A 14,293-nucleotide genomic window follows, 5' to 3' on the forward strand; every position below is an offset into this window, starting at 1 on the left:
CCTTACCACCACTGGTAGAGAGAAGGATTTCCTTGAGAAACAGGTTCTGTTCTGTTTTGTTTTCTAAGCAGGGTCAATGCCCAGTGCAGAGTGTGACATGGGGCTCAAATCTCATGACCCTGAGATCATAAACTGACCTGAAATCAAGAGTCGGATGCTTACCCAACTAAGCTACCAAGGCAACCCAAGAGACAGATTTCCACCATGGAGGCCAGACTAGTCCAATATGAAAGGTGAAATGAGATATGCATGGACCTAACTGCTCTCAAGGAAGGTATTAGAACCTTTTTTATTTGTTTTGGTTATTACTAGACCAGAAAGTGTGACTGGGCCCCAAAGAACTCTCATGGAGGGAGGTAAGATTTCAGAGATCAGACTGGAATAATCTATGCCCTGCCACCCCAACAAGGGAATGATGTCCCAGGAAGCTCTAGAGAAGCACCTTTTTTTTCTTTCTTTCTCTTTTTTTTTTTTTTTTTAAAGATTTATTTATTTACTTTAGAGAGAGAAAGAGAGCACAAATGGGAGGGGCAGAGGAAGAGAGAGAGAATTTCAAGCAGACTTCCTTGTTGAGTGTGGAGCCTCACACAGGGCTCAATCTCACACTCTGAGATCATGACCTGAGCCAAAACCAAGAGTTGGATGCTTAATCTGCTGAGCTACCCATCTGCTGAGCTACCCAGGGACCTGAGAAGTCCCCTCTTAAAAGGTTAGAAAGGAGTCAAAAATAAGTTTAATTGGGGAATCACCTTTTAAAGACTGTGACAGTTACACCAGGTAATTAGACAACTGTGGCCACGTTTGAGGTGGGAGGTCTGAGAAGATGAGCATAGCATCTTCTAGCTTTTAGCTTTACCAGTGAGTTTTGAGGTGGCTCCATTATTATAAGAGAGGGGGAAAAAAAGGAAGGAAATTGTGATGTACATGACATGGGAGAACCTTGAAAACATGCGCTAAATGAAAGAAGCCAGTCACTCAAGGACAAACATTACAGGATTCCACTCCTATGAGGTGCCTACAGTAGTCAAATTTACAGAGATGGAGAGTGGAGTAGTGGATGTTAGAGGCTAAGAGGAGAGGGAATGGGGAGTTGTTTAATGGGTCTAGAGCTTCAGTTTGGGAGAATAAAAAGATCTGCAGTTGGGTAGCATGATGGTTGCACAACCCCGTGAATGTGCGTAATGGCACTACACTTAAAAATGGTGGATGTTATGTATGTGAATTTTACTGCGATTTTTTGAAAAATGCCTGAAGATTGTAATGAATTCATGCAACATGTAATGCCACTAGCATGCAGCAGAGGGCAAAAGAGCTTGAGCTTCACTGAAAAGCTTGATTCCAACACCCCTGCAGCCAGTCTAGCTCTGTCAATGAATCCTCTACACACCTACACCTGCAGCTCTGCTGGAGCCGCCACAAGCCCTGGGGGTAAGAACTGTTAGCCTGGTTTGCTCTAACACTCATGAGAAAGAATTAAGGGTTGAATGGGTCTTTTCTAAAGAAGAGATCATTTGATGGGGGAAAGTAGCCTTACTTAGACTTTTAATATTTATTATTTTGTCTATATTAAAGATAAATGAGTGACCTTGGGGGCTACGGATCTAAGAAACTGTCTTGCAGGTGCTTGAGGTTTGGGCTTCCTTTCACTAGTTGCTGATTTAACCCAGTCAGTCCTTTTACCCAGAATGGATGGTCCTATCACTGTGGTGAGGTTTCTCCAGCTTTTATTTTCCTGTGATGCATGTTAATGACATCTGCCATTTGGCTATTCAAAGCATAGTTGTTACTCCGTTACTAGTTTAAAAGTTCTGCATTTGTGTTGTATGTAGAAAAGTAGGAGCACATCTGATTGATTTTGTATGTGTAGATCTTGTTCAGTCGCCTGCAGGGGTCCAGAGTGGCCAAAGATAGCCATGTGGCTGCTGCGGAGGACAGAATGATTAACAGCACCTAGGCGTTTGATTCCTAGGAGAGCTTTCTCACAGACCACCTATACTGAGTTATGAGTTAGAGTTCTATGTACTTCCTAAGTTCTGTTTCAGTTCTTGTTCCTAAGTTCATAACTTAGGAATTCATGTAGGCAAAGTCTTGAGCTTTATGACACCTAGCAGTGTCTAATAACAGCTGCTTGCCACTTCACAGAGAGGCACATGGGGTGGGAAGGGAGGAAGAAGCCACCGTGATGGCTAGCCCTGACAGTGGAATCAATGTTGGTAATCACATCCTAAACGACTTCATTTCAGGTTTTGAAATGCCTACAGTCTGGGTTCTGAAAGGAACCACATAGGTCTGGATTCAAATCCATGCTCTATCTTATTCACTGGGTTTCCTTGGGTAAGTTACTTACCCTCTAAGTTTTAGCTCCTCCCTTTGTGAAATAGGGGATGAAAATAGCTACCATTTTGGTGAGTTGTTAAAGGCATTGAACATAATAGCATGTGAAAGCGTTTGCTCTATGCAGCCACATAGGAAGCACTCAAAAAATGTCATTCTTGCTCTTTCTTATGTTGCAAAGATCATTCAACATGCTATGAAGTTTTAACCCCTTCTCTACTTTTTTGCATCACCAGGAAAAGAGAAATTCAATGATTGAGTGTTCTTTGGTAAACCACAATGGTCATTTCATAGTGTCTTTTGATTTGGACTTTCAAATCATAAGCTATTAATGAAAGTCATTCTCTGTTTTTCACTTCCTCTCACCATAGTAGTAATAGTAGTAGGAATATGGTAATATACAATAACACCTATTGAATGCATCTTTCATAAAAAAATTATGCCCTACTTTTTAAAATGTTGTAATGAAATGCCATAGTGCACATATATTGACTGAGAGGTAGGACCTTTTTATTTTATTATATTAAGAGAAGTTCAAAAAGAGTTAGTTCCTCTCCCTTCTTTAGAATAAATTACAGATGAGGTTGTGGTATTGGGTAAGGAGAAGAAGTCAGTAAAATATGGAAGCTATGACACTTCATTTCAGGGGACTTCTGAGGTAGCAATTCTGCATTTTTCAAGGACCATAGCCCCAAACCTTAGGAGCTACAAATTGAAGTACTCTGTGAGACAATAATGTTAAAAACACTTATGTCAGCTTAAGGGCTCTAACTGCCTGGGCCACATTGGATCCTGAGACAAAAGGAAAAATCAGTAGTAATGATCCTGTCTTTATGAAAAATGTTGTTCCTTGTGGATTTTTGTTAAAATTAATGTTTAAAAATGTTTCATTAAAATATTATTTATCTTGATTATTGACTTTCTTGGCACCCCTTAAAATTTTTGCCTGAAATCACCCTGCTCTTGGCCTAGATGACTGCCACAATTTGTGATAATCTACACATGGTCACAGTGATTCCTATACATTATCTCTTTTATGCCTCTGCACAAAATACATTTACACATGAAAATATGGAACATTTCGGCAATGAAATAAATAGTCTGTTGACATAGCCACTAAGTGGCTAAGATAGGACTTGAACACAAATCTATTGATGCCTAACACTAAATTCATTCTCTCACCATCTTGCACTGCACCATATCAGGAATTCACAAAATTCATTCATTTGACAAACATTTTTGAGAGCATATTATGTGCCACCTTGTGCTAAGAGATACAAAATTGAAATCACTCATTCATATATACATTCAAAAAGTATTTTCTGAGCCTGTGCTATGTGTACTCTTCTATAGAGTGGGAATACAGTAGTGAACAAGCTCATCAGCCCCTTTCTTCTCTCATGGGTGTAAGAGGTGGAAGGGACAGTCAATAAATTAATGAACTAAGATTTCAGATAGCAGTAAGTGCTCTGTTTTGAAGAGATATAATAAGATGATGTGAACTAATAGCAAGTTGGCCACTTTAAGATTAGGTGGTAAAGTCAGGTCTCTTAAAGGGAATAAACTTTAAGCCAAGATCTAAGTGACAAGAGACATCCAGCCAAGGAAGGATGGGGGAGAGAACATCCCAAGGAGGGGTTAAAGCTAGTACAAGGCTCCAAGGTCAGAACAGATATGGTATGAAGTGAGATCCCAAGAAGAAACAAGAGCAGCTCATGGAAGGTGTTATAAACCAACATCAGGAGTTTGGATTTTGTTCTAAGTGTGACAGTACATAGTTAAAAGGATATAGCCTGGCTGCCATAACAAGATTCACTAGCTTAAACAAGATAGGGCTCAACATAATGGCTCAATCCCTGGCAGTCCTTGTAAGTAATTGATATAAAACCTAAATTGAGTGGCCTTTGCAGACTTACTCATTAGGTTCCTTGGACTGTATAATGGGAAACTTTAAAGAACCAGTATGAATTAGTGAGATATAATTTCATTGTGATTAGGGTATTATAACATATTTGAAAACAAATTTACCTTGACTCACCCTAGAGAACCAGGGTAGCAGAGTTGCTAAGACACCAAGTGCTGGACTCACCATGTATTAACTTTGTGACTCTGGGGCAGTTATATGACCTCCCTAAGCACCACCTTCCATATCTGGAGGAGGTGAACAGTGATACCACTGACACTATAAGGCAGTTATTGTAAGAATAAGGATCAAGCTATATGAAGTTAGTATTACTTAGCTCAGTGAATGCTAGTTGTTATCTAAAAAGACATCAAGTGGCCACTGCCTCATTCGCATGACAGAGTCAACATGGAGATGCTATCAGACTTGCTGAATAGATATAAATGTTTAGATTCATCACACAGAATAAATTATTCAGGTCATCTTAAATATGGGTAATGGATTACTGAATGTGAAGTAATATTCCAGGTTTCCTTTTGTCTGAGTTGTAGCTATTTTGTCCCTTCACCATGTCTATGTATTAATTATCTCATTTATTTATTCCAAACTCAATGAGGAGAGTCTATTACCTGCATTTTACAGATGAGGAAACTCATGGATGCAGAATTCTGAGGACATTGAGAGAAGAGCCAGATTTCAAGTTGTTTGAACACGGAACAGAGATAATTGAAGAAGTAAGATTTTCCCAATATTCATTTTTCAAGATATGTATTAAGTACCTACTCTGCTAGGAACTTTTCTGGGCCCTGGGGCTGTAGCAGTGAATAGAACCAATAGAACTTCTATTCCTACACAGCTTATATTTTAGTAAGGGGATAAGAAAAGAGAGACGATAGGGCAGCTGGGTGGCTCAGTCAGTTAAGTGTCTGCCTTTGGCTCAGGTCATGATCCTGGGGTCCTGGGATCGAGCCCCCACCCCTACCCCCCAGCATTGGGCTCCCTGCTCAGGGAGGAGCCTGCTTCTCCCTCTCCCTCTGCCCTTCCCCCTTCTGGCTCATGCTCTCTCTCTCTCACTCTGTGCTCTCTCTCTCAATTAAATAAAATCTTTTTAAAAAATTTTAAAATATTAAAAAAATGATAAAATAAAAAAACAAGAGAGACTATAAACAAAATAATAAATGTATATGTAAGGTGGTGAGAAGGGTTAGAAAGAAAAATAACTTTAAGATAAGGAGTGTATTCTGGAAAGAGGATGGCAAGTACAAGTTCAAAAGTCTGATGTGGGATCCTACTTGGGAAGTGTAAGGAATGACTAGACAAGAGTTGAAGATGAGGATTGAAGATGTCAGATCTTTCAAGGACTTGGGACTTTCCTCTGGTTGAAATAAGAAACCAGTGGAGGATTTGGAGTAGAGGAATGGCAGATTTTGAGTGCATTTTAAAGATTCCTCTGTCTGTTGGGAGGAAATGATTGAAGAGGCACAAGGCTTGTAGGAAAGACCCCCTGGGACTCTATCAAGAAAGGAGTCAGTAGGGAAGGTGGGGAGAAGTGGTTAGATTCTAATATTAAATTCATAAACTCTTAAACTTTATGTTTTCCCACACCAGGCATTGGGAAAACACCAAGCCAAGGTAAATAGCTTGGTGAGAATTTTCCTGCTTATCCATGTCCAGTACACACTGGCCTTCACTTTCCTTAGACTGGTCACTCCTATAGACAAGAAGAAGGAACAAAAGATATATTCCATGGGAAGATATGGTGTAGTGAGACCTCTCTGTGCTATATACACTGTCCCATTGTTCTGAGGAGCTGTGTGTGCGTGCACCCATGTACCTGTGTAGCCATAGTGTATACATTTTGGCACTGTAGAAAGCCCCCAAGAAATGGAAACTGTTTTCATCATTATTGTTATTGTTTGGCAGTAATCCAGATTGCTTTTGCCATCAACCTGAAGGCCTACAGAACCATAAGGACAGAAACTATTCTGTTTATTCCTATGTTTTGGACCTTCCAAGTATATGAGTAAGTGTTGTAAAAAATAAGATATTAGCTCAATGGACTCTCTATGTCCACAAATATAAAAGTCAAGGAACAATTCCTTGACATGAATTCAGGAGCCCATAGCGCTTGGTAATAAAAAATTACTTCATCGAGAACTTAAAACCCACACAAAACCTGCACATAGATGTTTCTAGCTGTTGTAGTCATAACTGCTGAAACTTGGAAGCAACCAAGATATCCTTCAGTAGGTAAATGGATAAAGAAACTACGATACATCCAGATAATGGACTACTATTCTGTGCTAAAAAAAAAAAAAAAAAAGCTATCAAACTATGTGAAGGCATGGAAGGATTTTAAGTGTGTATAAGTAAGTGAAAGAGGTTGATCTGGAAAAGTTACATACTGTATGTTTCCAGCTATATGATATTCTGAAAAAGATAAGACTATGGAGACAATAAAAAGATCAGTGGTTGCGGGATCCCTGGGTGGCGCAGCGGTTTGGCGCCTGCCTTTGGCCCAGGGCGCGATCCTGGAGACCGGGGATCGAGTCCCACATCGGGCTCCCGGTGCATGGAGCCTGCTTCTCCCTCTGCCTGTGTTTCTGCCTCTCTCTCTCTCTCTCTCTGTGACTATCATAAATAAATAAAAATTTAAAAAAATTATTAAAAAAAAAAAGATCAGTGGTTGCCAAGGGGTGTGGAGCAGGGGGAAGACAAATGGGCAGAGCACAGAGGAATTTTAGGGCAGTGAATGTATGCATAATGATAAATGCATGTCATTATACATTTGTCCAAACTCATAGAATGTCCAACACCAACAGTGTGAACTGTAATATCAATTATGGACTTTGAGTGATGACGACGTGTCTGTGTAGGTCCATCAATTGTAACAAATGTGCCACGCTGATGGGGCATGTTGATAATAGGAGAGGCTGTGCATGTGTGGAGGGGGGGTGATATGGAAAATCACCTTTTCCATATGTACCTTCCCCTCAATTTTGCTGTGAGCCTTAAACTTCTCTACAAGAATAAAGTCTTAAAATTGTTTACTTTCAATTGTCTTAAAGCCTCCAGCTATCAAAATGGCACGTAAGGGAGAGTGTTGAGTACGATCTGGCAATGAAGCTCCTAAGTTGAACCAGGAGACAGGCACTTCTACGAACTATTATATATCTCCCTTCTGGGAATCCTCATTTGCTTCAGCGATAGGGATATGGCACAGGTATACATATATATACACTATGCCTGCACAGGTACATGGGCGCACGCACACACAGCTCCTCAGAACAATGGGACAGTGTATATAGCTTGGTAATCTATAACCCAAACTCTCAGATCAAGTCAAAGATTTAATATATAGGTTGGAACCCTGTTCCAAACTCTTGGTGAATAGAGTCAATTCTTGGCATTAAAAATAATCTATACTGGGGCATCTGGGTAGGTCAGTTAAGTGTCCAACTCTGATCTCAGCTCAGGTCTTGATCTCAGGGCCATGCGTTCAAGCCCCACCTTGGGCTCCATTCATTCATTTTAATATTAATATTCATTTTAATAAAAGAATAAGGTATTAAATTATAAATAAATAAAACTATAATCCTACAAGATTTAACAAACAACATAACCACTTAATATTTTAAATATATATCTAAATATCTTTCTAGGATTTTGAGTTCATCTTCATCATTCATATGAGGGAACCAGTGGTAAAATTCTTGGAATTACAATGAAACGTATCAGAAGCATTTATATATTTTGTAGTATTGCTATATCAGTGCAGGGCTGGGCTTCGAAGCTGCCAGAAGAAAGGGAGTTGACAACCAATTGCTCCAACATGTCCCTAAGAAAAATTCCTGCAGACTTGACCCCAACCACAACCACACTGGATTTATCCTACAACCTCCTTTCTCAACTCCAGAGTTCAGATTTTCGTTCTGTCTCTAAACTGAAGGTTTTGATTCTCTGCCATAACAGAATTCAAGAGCTGAATATCAAGATCTTTGAATTTAACAGAGAGTTAAGATATTTAGATTTGTCTTACAACAGATTGAAGATTGTAACTTGGTATTCACTGGCAGGTCTCAGGCATTTGGATCTTTCTTTCAATGACTTTGACACCGTGCCTATCTGTGAGGAGACTGGCAACATGTCACATTTGGAAATCCTAGGTTTGAGTGGGGCAAAAATACAAAAATCAAATTTCCAGAAAATTGCTCATTTGCATCTAAAAACTGTCTTCTTAGGATTGAGAAGTCTTTCTCACTATGAAGAAGGTAGCCTGCCCATCTTAAACACAACAAAACTTCACATTGTTTTACCAATGAACACAAATTTCTGGGTTCTTTTGCATGATGGAATCAAGACTTCAAAAATACTAGAAATGACAAATATAGATGGCAAAAGCCAATTTGCAAGTTATGGAACTCAAAAAAATCTTACTTTAGAGAATTCCAAGACATCTATTTTATTACTTAATAAAGTTGATTTACTCTGGGATGACCTTCTCCTCATCTTCCAATTTGTTTGGCATACGTCAGTAGAATGCTTCCAAATCCAACATCTGACTTTTGGAGGCAAGGTTTATCTCGACCACTATTCATTTGATTACTCAAACACTGTAATGAGAACTATAAAATTAGAGCATGTACAGTTCAGAATTTTTTATATTCCACAGGAGAGAGTCTACTTGCTCTTTACCAAAATGGATATAGAAAACCTGACTATATCAGATGCACAAATGCCATATATGCTGTTTCCTATATATCCTACAAGATTCCAATATTTAAATTTCGCTAATAATATCTTAACGGATGACCTGTTCAAGCAACCTATCCAATTACCTCATTTGAAAACTCTCATTTTGAAGGGCAATAAATTGGAGACGTTTTCTTTAGTGAGTTTCTTTGCCAACAACACATCCTTGAAGCACTTAGATCTGAGCCAGAATCTGTTACAACATGAAAATGGTGAAAATTGCTTTTGGCCAGAAACCTTGATCACTATGAACCTGTCATCCAACAAATTTGCTGATTCTGTTTTCAGGTGCTTGCCCAGAAATATTCAAATACTTGACTTGAATAATAACAAAATTCAAACTGTCCCTAAAGACATTATTCATCTGAAGTCTTTGCAAGAGTTAAATCTTGCATTTAATTTTCTAACTGATCTTCCAGGATGCAGTCATTTCAGAAAACTTTCAATTCTGAACATTGAAATGAACTTAATTCTCAGCCCATCTCTGGATTTTTTTCAGAGCTGTCAGGAAGTTAAGATTCTGAATGCAGGAAGAAATCCATTCCGGTGTACTTGTGAATTAAGAGATTTCATTCAGCTTGAAGAATATTCAGAGGGCATGATGATTGGATGGTTAGATTCATATATCTGTGAATATCCTTTGACTCTAAAGGGGACTCTGCTAAAGGACGTTCATCTTCCTGAGTTATCGTGTAACACAACTCTGTTGATTGTCACCATTGTGGTTATTATGCTAGTTCTGGGGATGGCTGTGGCCTTCTGCTGCTTCTACTTTGATCTGCCCTGGTATCTCAGGATGCTAGGTCAATGGACATTGCAGAGGATTAGAAAAACAACCCAAGAACAGCTCAAGAGAAATGTCCAGTTCCATGTGTTTATTGCATACAGTGAACATGATTCTACCTGGGTGAAGCACGAATTAATCCCCAATCTAGAGAAGAAAGAGAAATTGATTTGCCTTCATGAGGGAAACTTTGACCCTGGCAAGAGCATTATTGAAAATATCATGAACTGCATTGAGAAAAGCTATAAGTCCATCTTTGTTTTGTCTCCCAACTTTGTCCAGAGTGAGTGGTGCCATTATGAACTTTACTTCGCCCACCACAGTCTCTTCCATGAAAATTCTGATTACATAATTTTTATCTTACTGGAACCCATTCCACTCTACTGCATTCCTACCAAGTATCCTAAGCTGAAAGCTCTTATGGAAAAGAAAGCATACTTGGAATGGCCCAAGGATAGGCGTATATGTGGACTTTTTTGGGCAAATCTTCGAGCTGCTATTAATGCTAACTTATTAGAAACCAGAGAGATGTATGAACTACAGACATTTGTGGGGCTGAATGAAGAGTCTCAAGGTTCTGCAATCTCTCTGATAAGAACTGACTGCCTATAAAATCCTCCCTTCCCCTAGGGAGATTGGGGCCTGCATACACTGTTGGGATAGAAGTTGATACAGTCTTTATGATGGTAATTTGTCAATGTCATTAAGATGAAAAATGATTATTTTTTCATGTCAGTTCCTGGAAGGATTTCTAAGAATATATTCTACAAAATCACAAATTTGCAAAGGCTTATGTAAAAAGATTTTCATCCTAACATTGTTTATAATCATGAAAAATTGAAAACAGCTCACATTTCCATAGAATAAAGATTGATTCAATAAATCATAGTTCATTAATGCAACAACATATTACACAGCCATTAAAAAAATGAGGTAGTTCTATATTTACTAGAATGGATAAAATTATACTAATATGATGGTTTACATATTGAAATAAAAGTCTAAATGAATCTCTACCAGTACAATGGTATGGTAACACTGGCTTGGATCTGGGAGCTTGTATTACAGAAAACATTAGGTCTCTATTTGTATATTTCTGTAACATTGGAATTGCTTTAAGTGAATCTGTATTTCTTTTGTAGGTAGAAAAAACAGCAAAGAGATTTTTTGAAGCCTACACATCCTACTCATTTTGCTTGATTCTTCCTTTCTAATCTCATCAGTCATAGAATAAAAACAAGCCTTTTTAAATTTTGCAAGATTATATTTCAAAAAATGCTACTTCCCCTGATGAGAAATTTTTCTGTAGTTTCTATAGGCTTACGTACTTACTATAAAGGAAGAAAATGGCCCTACTTATTTAAGATCTGACACCAATCTCCTTTTACCTCCCTGCATCCTATCATTGAGCCCTATCAGGTTATCGGCCCTTCCCCAGAACATTCAGTCTCTTTCTCTGCCTCCCAGACCCTAGCGTTTGATATCATGATGGACTGTTCAGGGTATCTTACATCTCCTTCAAGGACAATCCAAATGTCAACTCTTTTTTTTTGAAAACTTCGTCACACAAAAAAAAAAAAAAAAAAAAAGAAAGAAAGAAAAAGAAAACTTCCTCACTTCCAAGTATGATGTTCCTTGATGCCACATAACACTTCAGACATATTTCTATCACCAAACAGATCATTTATGTTTTTAAAGTTTCCCTTTCTTATTATACTATGAGCTCCTCAAAGGCTAGGACAGACTTCCCTCTGTCCTTATTTTCAGCATCTATTTGCTCAGTCCTTGGTTCAGGGAAGGTGTCAATGAATGTTTATGTTAGGTAAGCTAGAGGAACTTAGCAGGGACCCAACTGGCTTCAGGATAAAAAGGTGAGAAGAACAAGAATCTAGAATTGAAGGATTTCTGAGTATAGCTTGAATCACATGAAATTGCCAGTATGTGGTTGCTCTTGACCTATAAGAACATCTACTTCATTCCATTCAATCTAATAAAACTAATCTCCTAAGCAGGGTAAAATTGGGATCTGCATCTATTTTATTTCCTTACAGTTGCGGTCTTATGAATTCTCATGCTAGTAGTCATTTGAGAAATTGTAATCAAAATGGTCAACCTTGGAGTATAGGGACAGAGTCGGGTGTCAATCTACAAGCCAGGCTGTGGTACCATTTAGCTAATGACCAGTCTACTCCGAGGAGTTAGAGCTCAGTAGCCTTGAGGCTGAGTGTCTCTCTTCTCCCCCCACTGATGAGCCCATAGTCTATTTGGTAGAAGGGGAAACCCAAGGAAACCACAGTGCAGGGAGAGCAGAGAATGGGGAGAATGCATTTCCAACCAGGCTCTCAGCATCTGGGCCACTGCTATTAGTGTGATTTGTGGCTTCTGGAGGAGTCAGACAGATGCTGTTGGAGGATTTTGTAAATTTTGAGTAAATTACTCTGTGTGAGACTCTTACCTTTAAATATTAGTTAATTGGGAGCATGTAAAGTAGGTGACACTAGCCCTGAAGTCACCCAGAATTGAGTCATTCTATAGTAGAATCTGAAGTTTAGTAATACAGTTTTAAAAATAAGTATATTTGATCACAACTAAAAAAAAAAAAAAACAAACAAACGTGTTAGGCATAGCTCTCAGCAATTTCTTGTTTCAGCAGTTGGACTACCCTTCAATCTTACCTATCAGACCACTGTACTATTCCTTTCTCAGAAACTTGGATACCACCAAAAATGTCCTAATTTACTTGGCTTTGACTCTTAAGGCTCATAGCAGAAAATGAATTTTGCATAAGTTTAATGCTGGGACTTGTGCTAGAAGTAGAACCTAGCCTCATGCAAACCTGATGATATATTTTACCCAAGACATCTCATATTCATTGAGAGACCCACTGTGCTCAAGAATGACATTGATTAGGAAGTAAGCATTACACAAGACTGCATGCTATAGTGGGACTGAGCGTAAAGACCCTGATCATGTGTTGAAAATGACTTCAGGTCTTGTGAAACAGCAAGACCTTTTCATTTCCTTGCCATTTGTCAACCTGGAGCTTCTTCCACTTTTTTACCCCTAGGAGACTGAGCTCTATTACTAATGTTCAAGTCTGTCTTGAGGTCTTCAGGGTGCCTTCACCACAACTGTGCATCTCTGCAGATAAATGACAATCTTGTCAGGATGCCACTGGTCCAATGTTGACAGTGTTCTATAGTCTGTAAACATGCCAAAGAGGTCTATACTAACCTGGGATTATAATCCTCTAATTCCAAGTGGTTTCGAGGGAGAAGAGTTTTAAATGTAGTTTATGGCAAATGTTCCAGAGATTCAACTCCTTTGTGAATTATAATGAACGGTTCCAGAAAAGCACAGACTAGGAATATTTAAACTGAGTGAGAGTTTAGAGCTTATGGAGTATAACTCTCACTTTTAAGTGGAAAATTGAGGCTTTGGAATTTTAAATGACTCTCCTAAGCCTGAAGTCAAACATCAGTCTTTTAACTCCTAGACTGAAGAGGATTTTCTTTCCAATGTAGGACAAGGTGCCTCTTACTTTTTGCATTTGATTTTATCTTGATCCTTTCATTTCCATTCTCTACAATGGGGCCCTGGATTGGGCTCCTTGAATATCCTGCTTATACTGTCCATAATTATTTGTGCCTGGACTCTGCAGTCTCTCCCTACTGTCTCACACTCTTCCCCTATTCCATCCCCCAACTCTTTCTTTGGAGGTCTTTCCTTGAATTTCTAAATCCTTCTTAGGGTCTGGTACAGCCAAGACTGGCAATGTTCTTTAAGTGAGATATCCCTGGCTCAGACCCAGACCCACATGGATCCTGGTCTTCATTTGTCCCCTTAAAGATGCTTTCTGATCCTCTGCCGTGCACATGAGGAGCTCTGGAACTCATGCCTACATGGTCCTCTCAGAGTCTGGTGGTTGGGCCCAAATGTGAGTTGGACAATTTGGCAAGCAGATCACTCCTACTGGCTGATGTAGTGTGGGATAACCCAAGATTGGGCCACCAGAGTGGTGAACACACTAATTTGGGGTGACTTTCACATCCAACACAAGATGACTTCCAGGGTCAGAGCTGTTAATAGTCTACCAACAACTCTTGGGTTTGGGCCACCGGTTGGGCTTTGTCCATCTGTGTTTTGACTGTGGTGCCACCTCTTGTCAGTAGAACCTTAGGATAGCAAGCATAGTGGGAGGTGTCTTTTACCTTGCACTCCTCCTCTTCCCCCAACCTCTGGCATTCAGAATGATAATCACCATTGCTGTAGATTCTGTGTCATGTGTTAGGTAGTCCTTCAAGGATGGTTTTCAAGACTGAACACCAGTGGGCCTTCCAATCAATATCCTCTCTTATCTGCCATTGATGTGGTGATGTTGTGCTCTCCCTGTCTTAAGCCATGAAGAAGGAAGTACATATCTTGCAGGAATGGAACTGTGCTTCTGTCTTCAGACATGAACCCCTCACCTGACCTCCCCACTGGTGTTAGTGTGTGGAAGGCAAGGGTTTGGTCAACAC

The 14,293-nt window shown here is 39.3% G+C and overlaps 1 protein-coding gene and 1 long non-coding RNA gene across 4 annotated transcripts in view; both read left to right on the plus strand.

Moving 5' to 3' along the window:
* The first annotated feature begins 1,348 nt into the window (after nt 1-1,348).
* The window catches only part of LOC119876151, a 53,653-nt gene continuing 40,708 nt past the window's right edge, over nt 1,349-14,293 (plus strand). For all 3 annotated transcript variants that reach the window (XR_005357296.1, XR_005357295.1, XR_005357294.1), the window contains exons 1-2: nt 1,349-1,428; nt 4,880-4,971. This is a non-coding gene — a long non-coding RNA (uncharacterized LOC119876151). The remainder of the gene's footprint in view (nt 1,429-4,879; nt 4,972-14,293) is intronic.
* TLR10 (toll like receptor 10) lies at nt 7,962-10,385 on the plus strand. Its single transcript, NM_001173127.1, has one exon. It carries the CDS (start codon nt 7,962-7,964, stop codon nt 10,383-10,385), a length of 2,424 nt encoding a protein of 807 aa, NP_001166598.1.

Source organism: Canis lupus, chromosome 3 (assembly GCF_011100685.1).
Source record: "Canis lupus familiaris isolate Mischka breed German Shepherd chromosome 3, alternate assembly UU_Cfam_GSD_1.0, whole genome shotgun sequence".
Classification (NCBI taxonomy): Eukaryota; Metazoa; Chordata; class Mammalia; order Carnivora; family Canidae; genus Canis; species Canis lupus.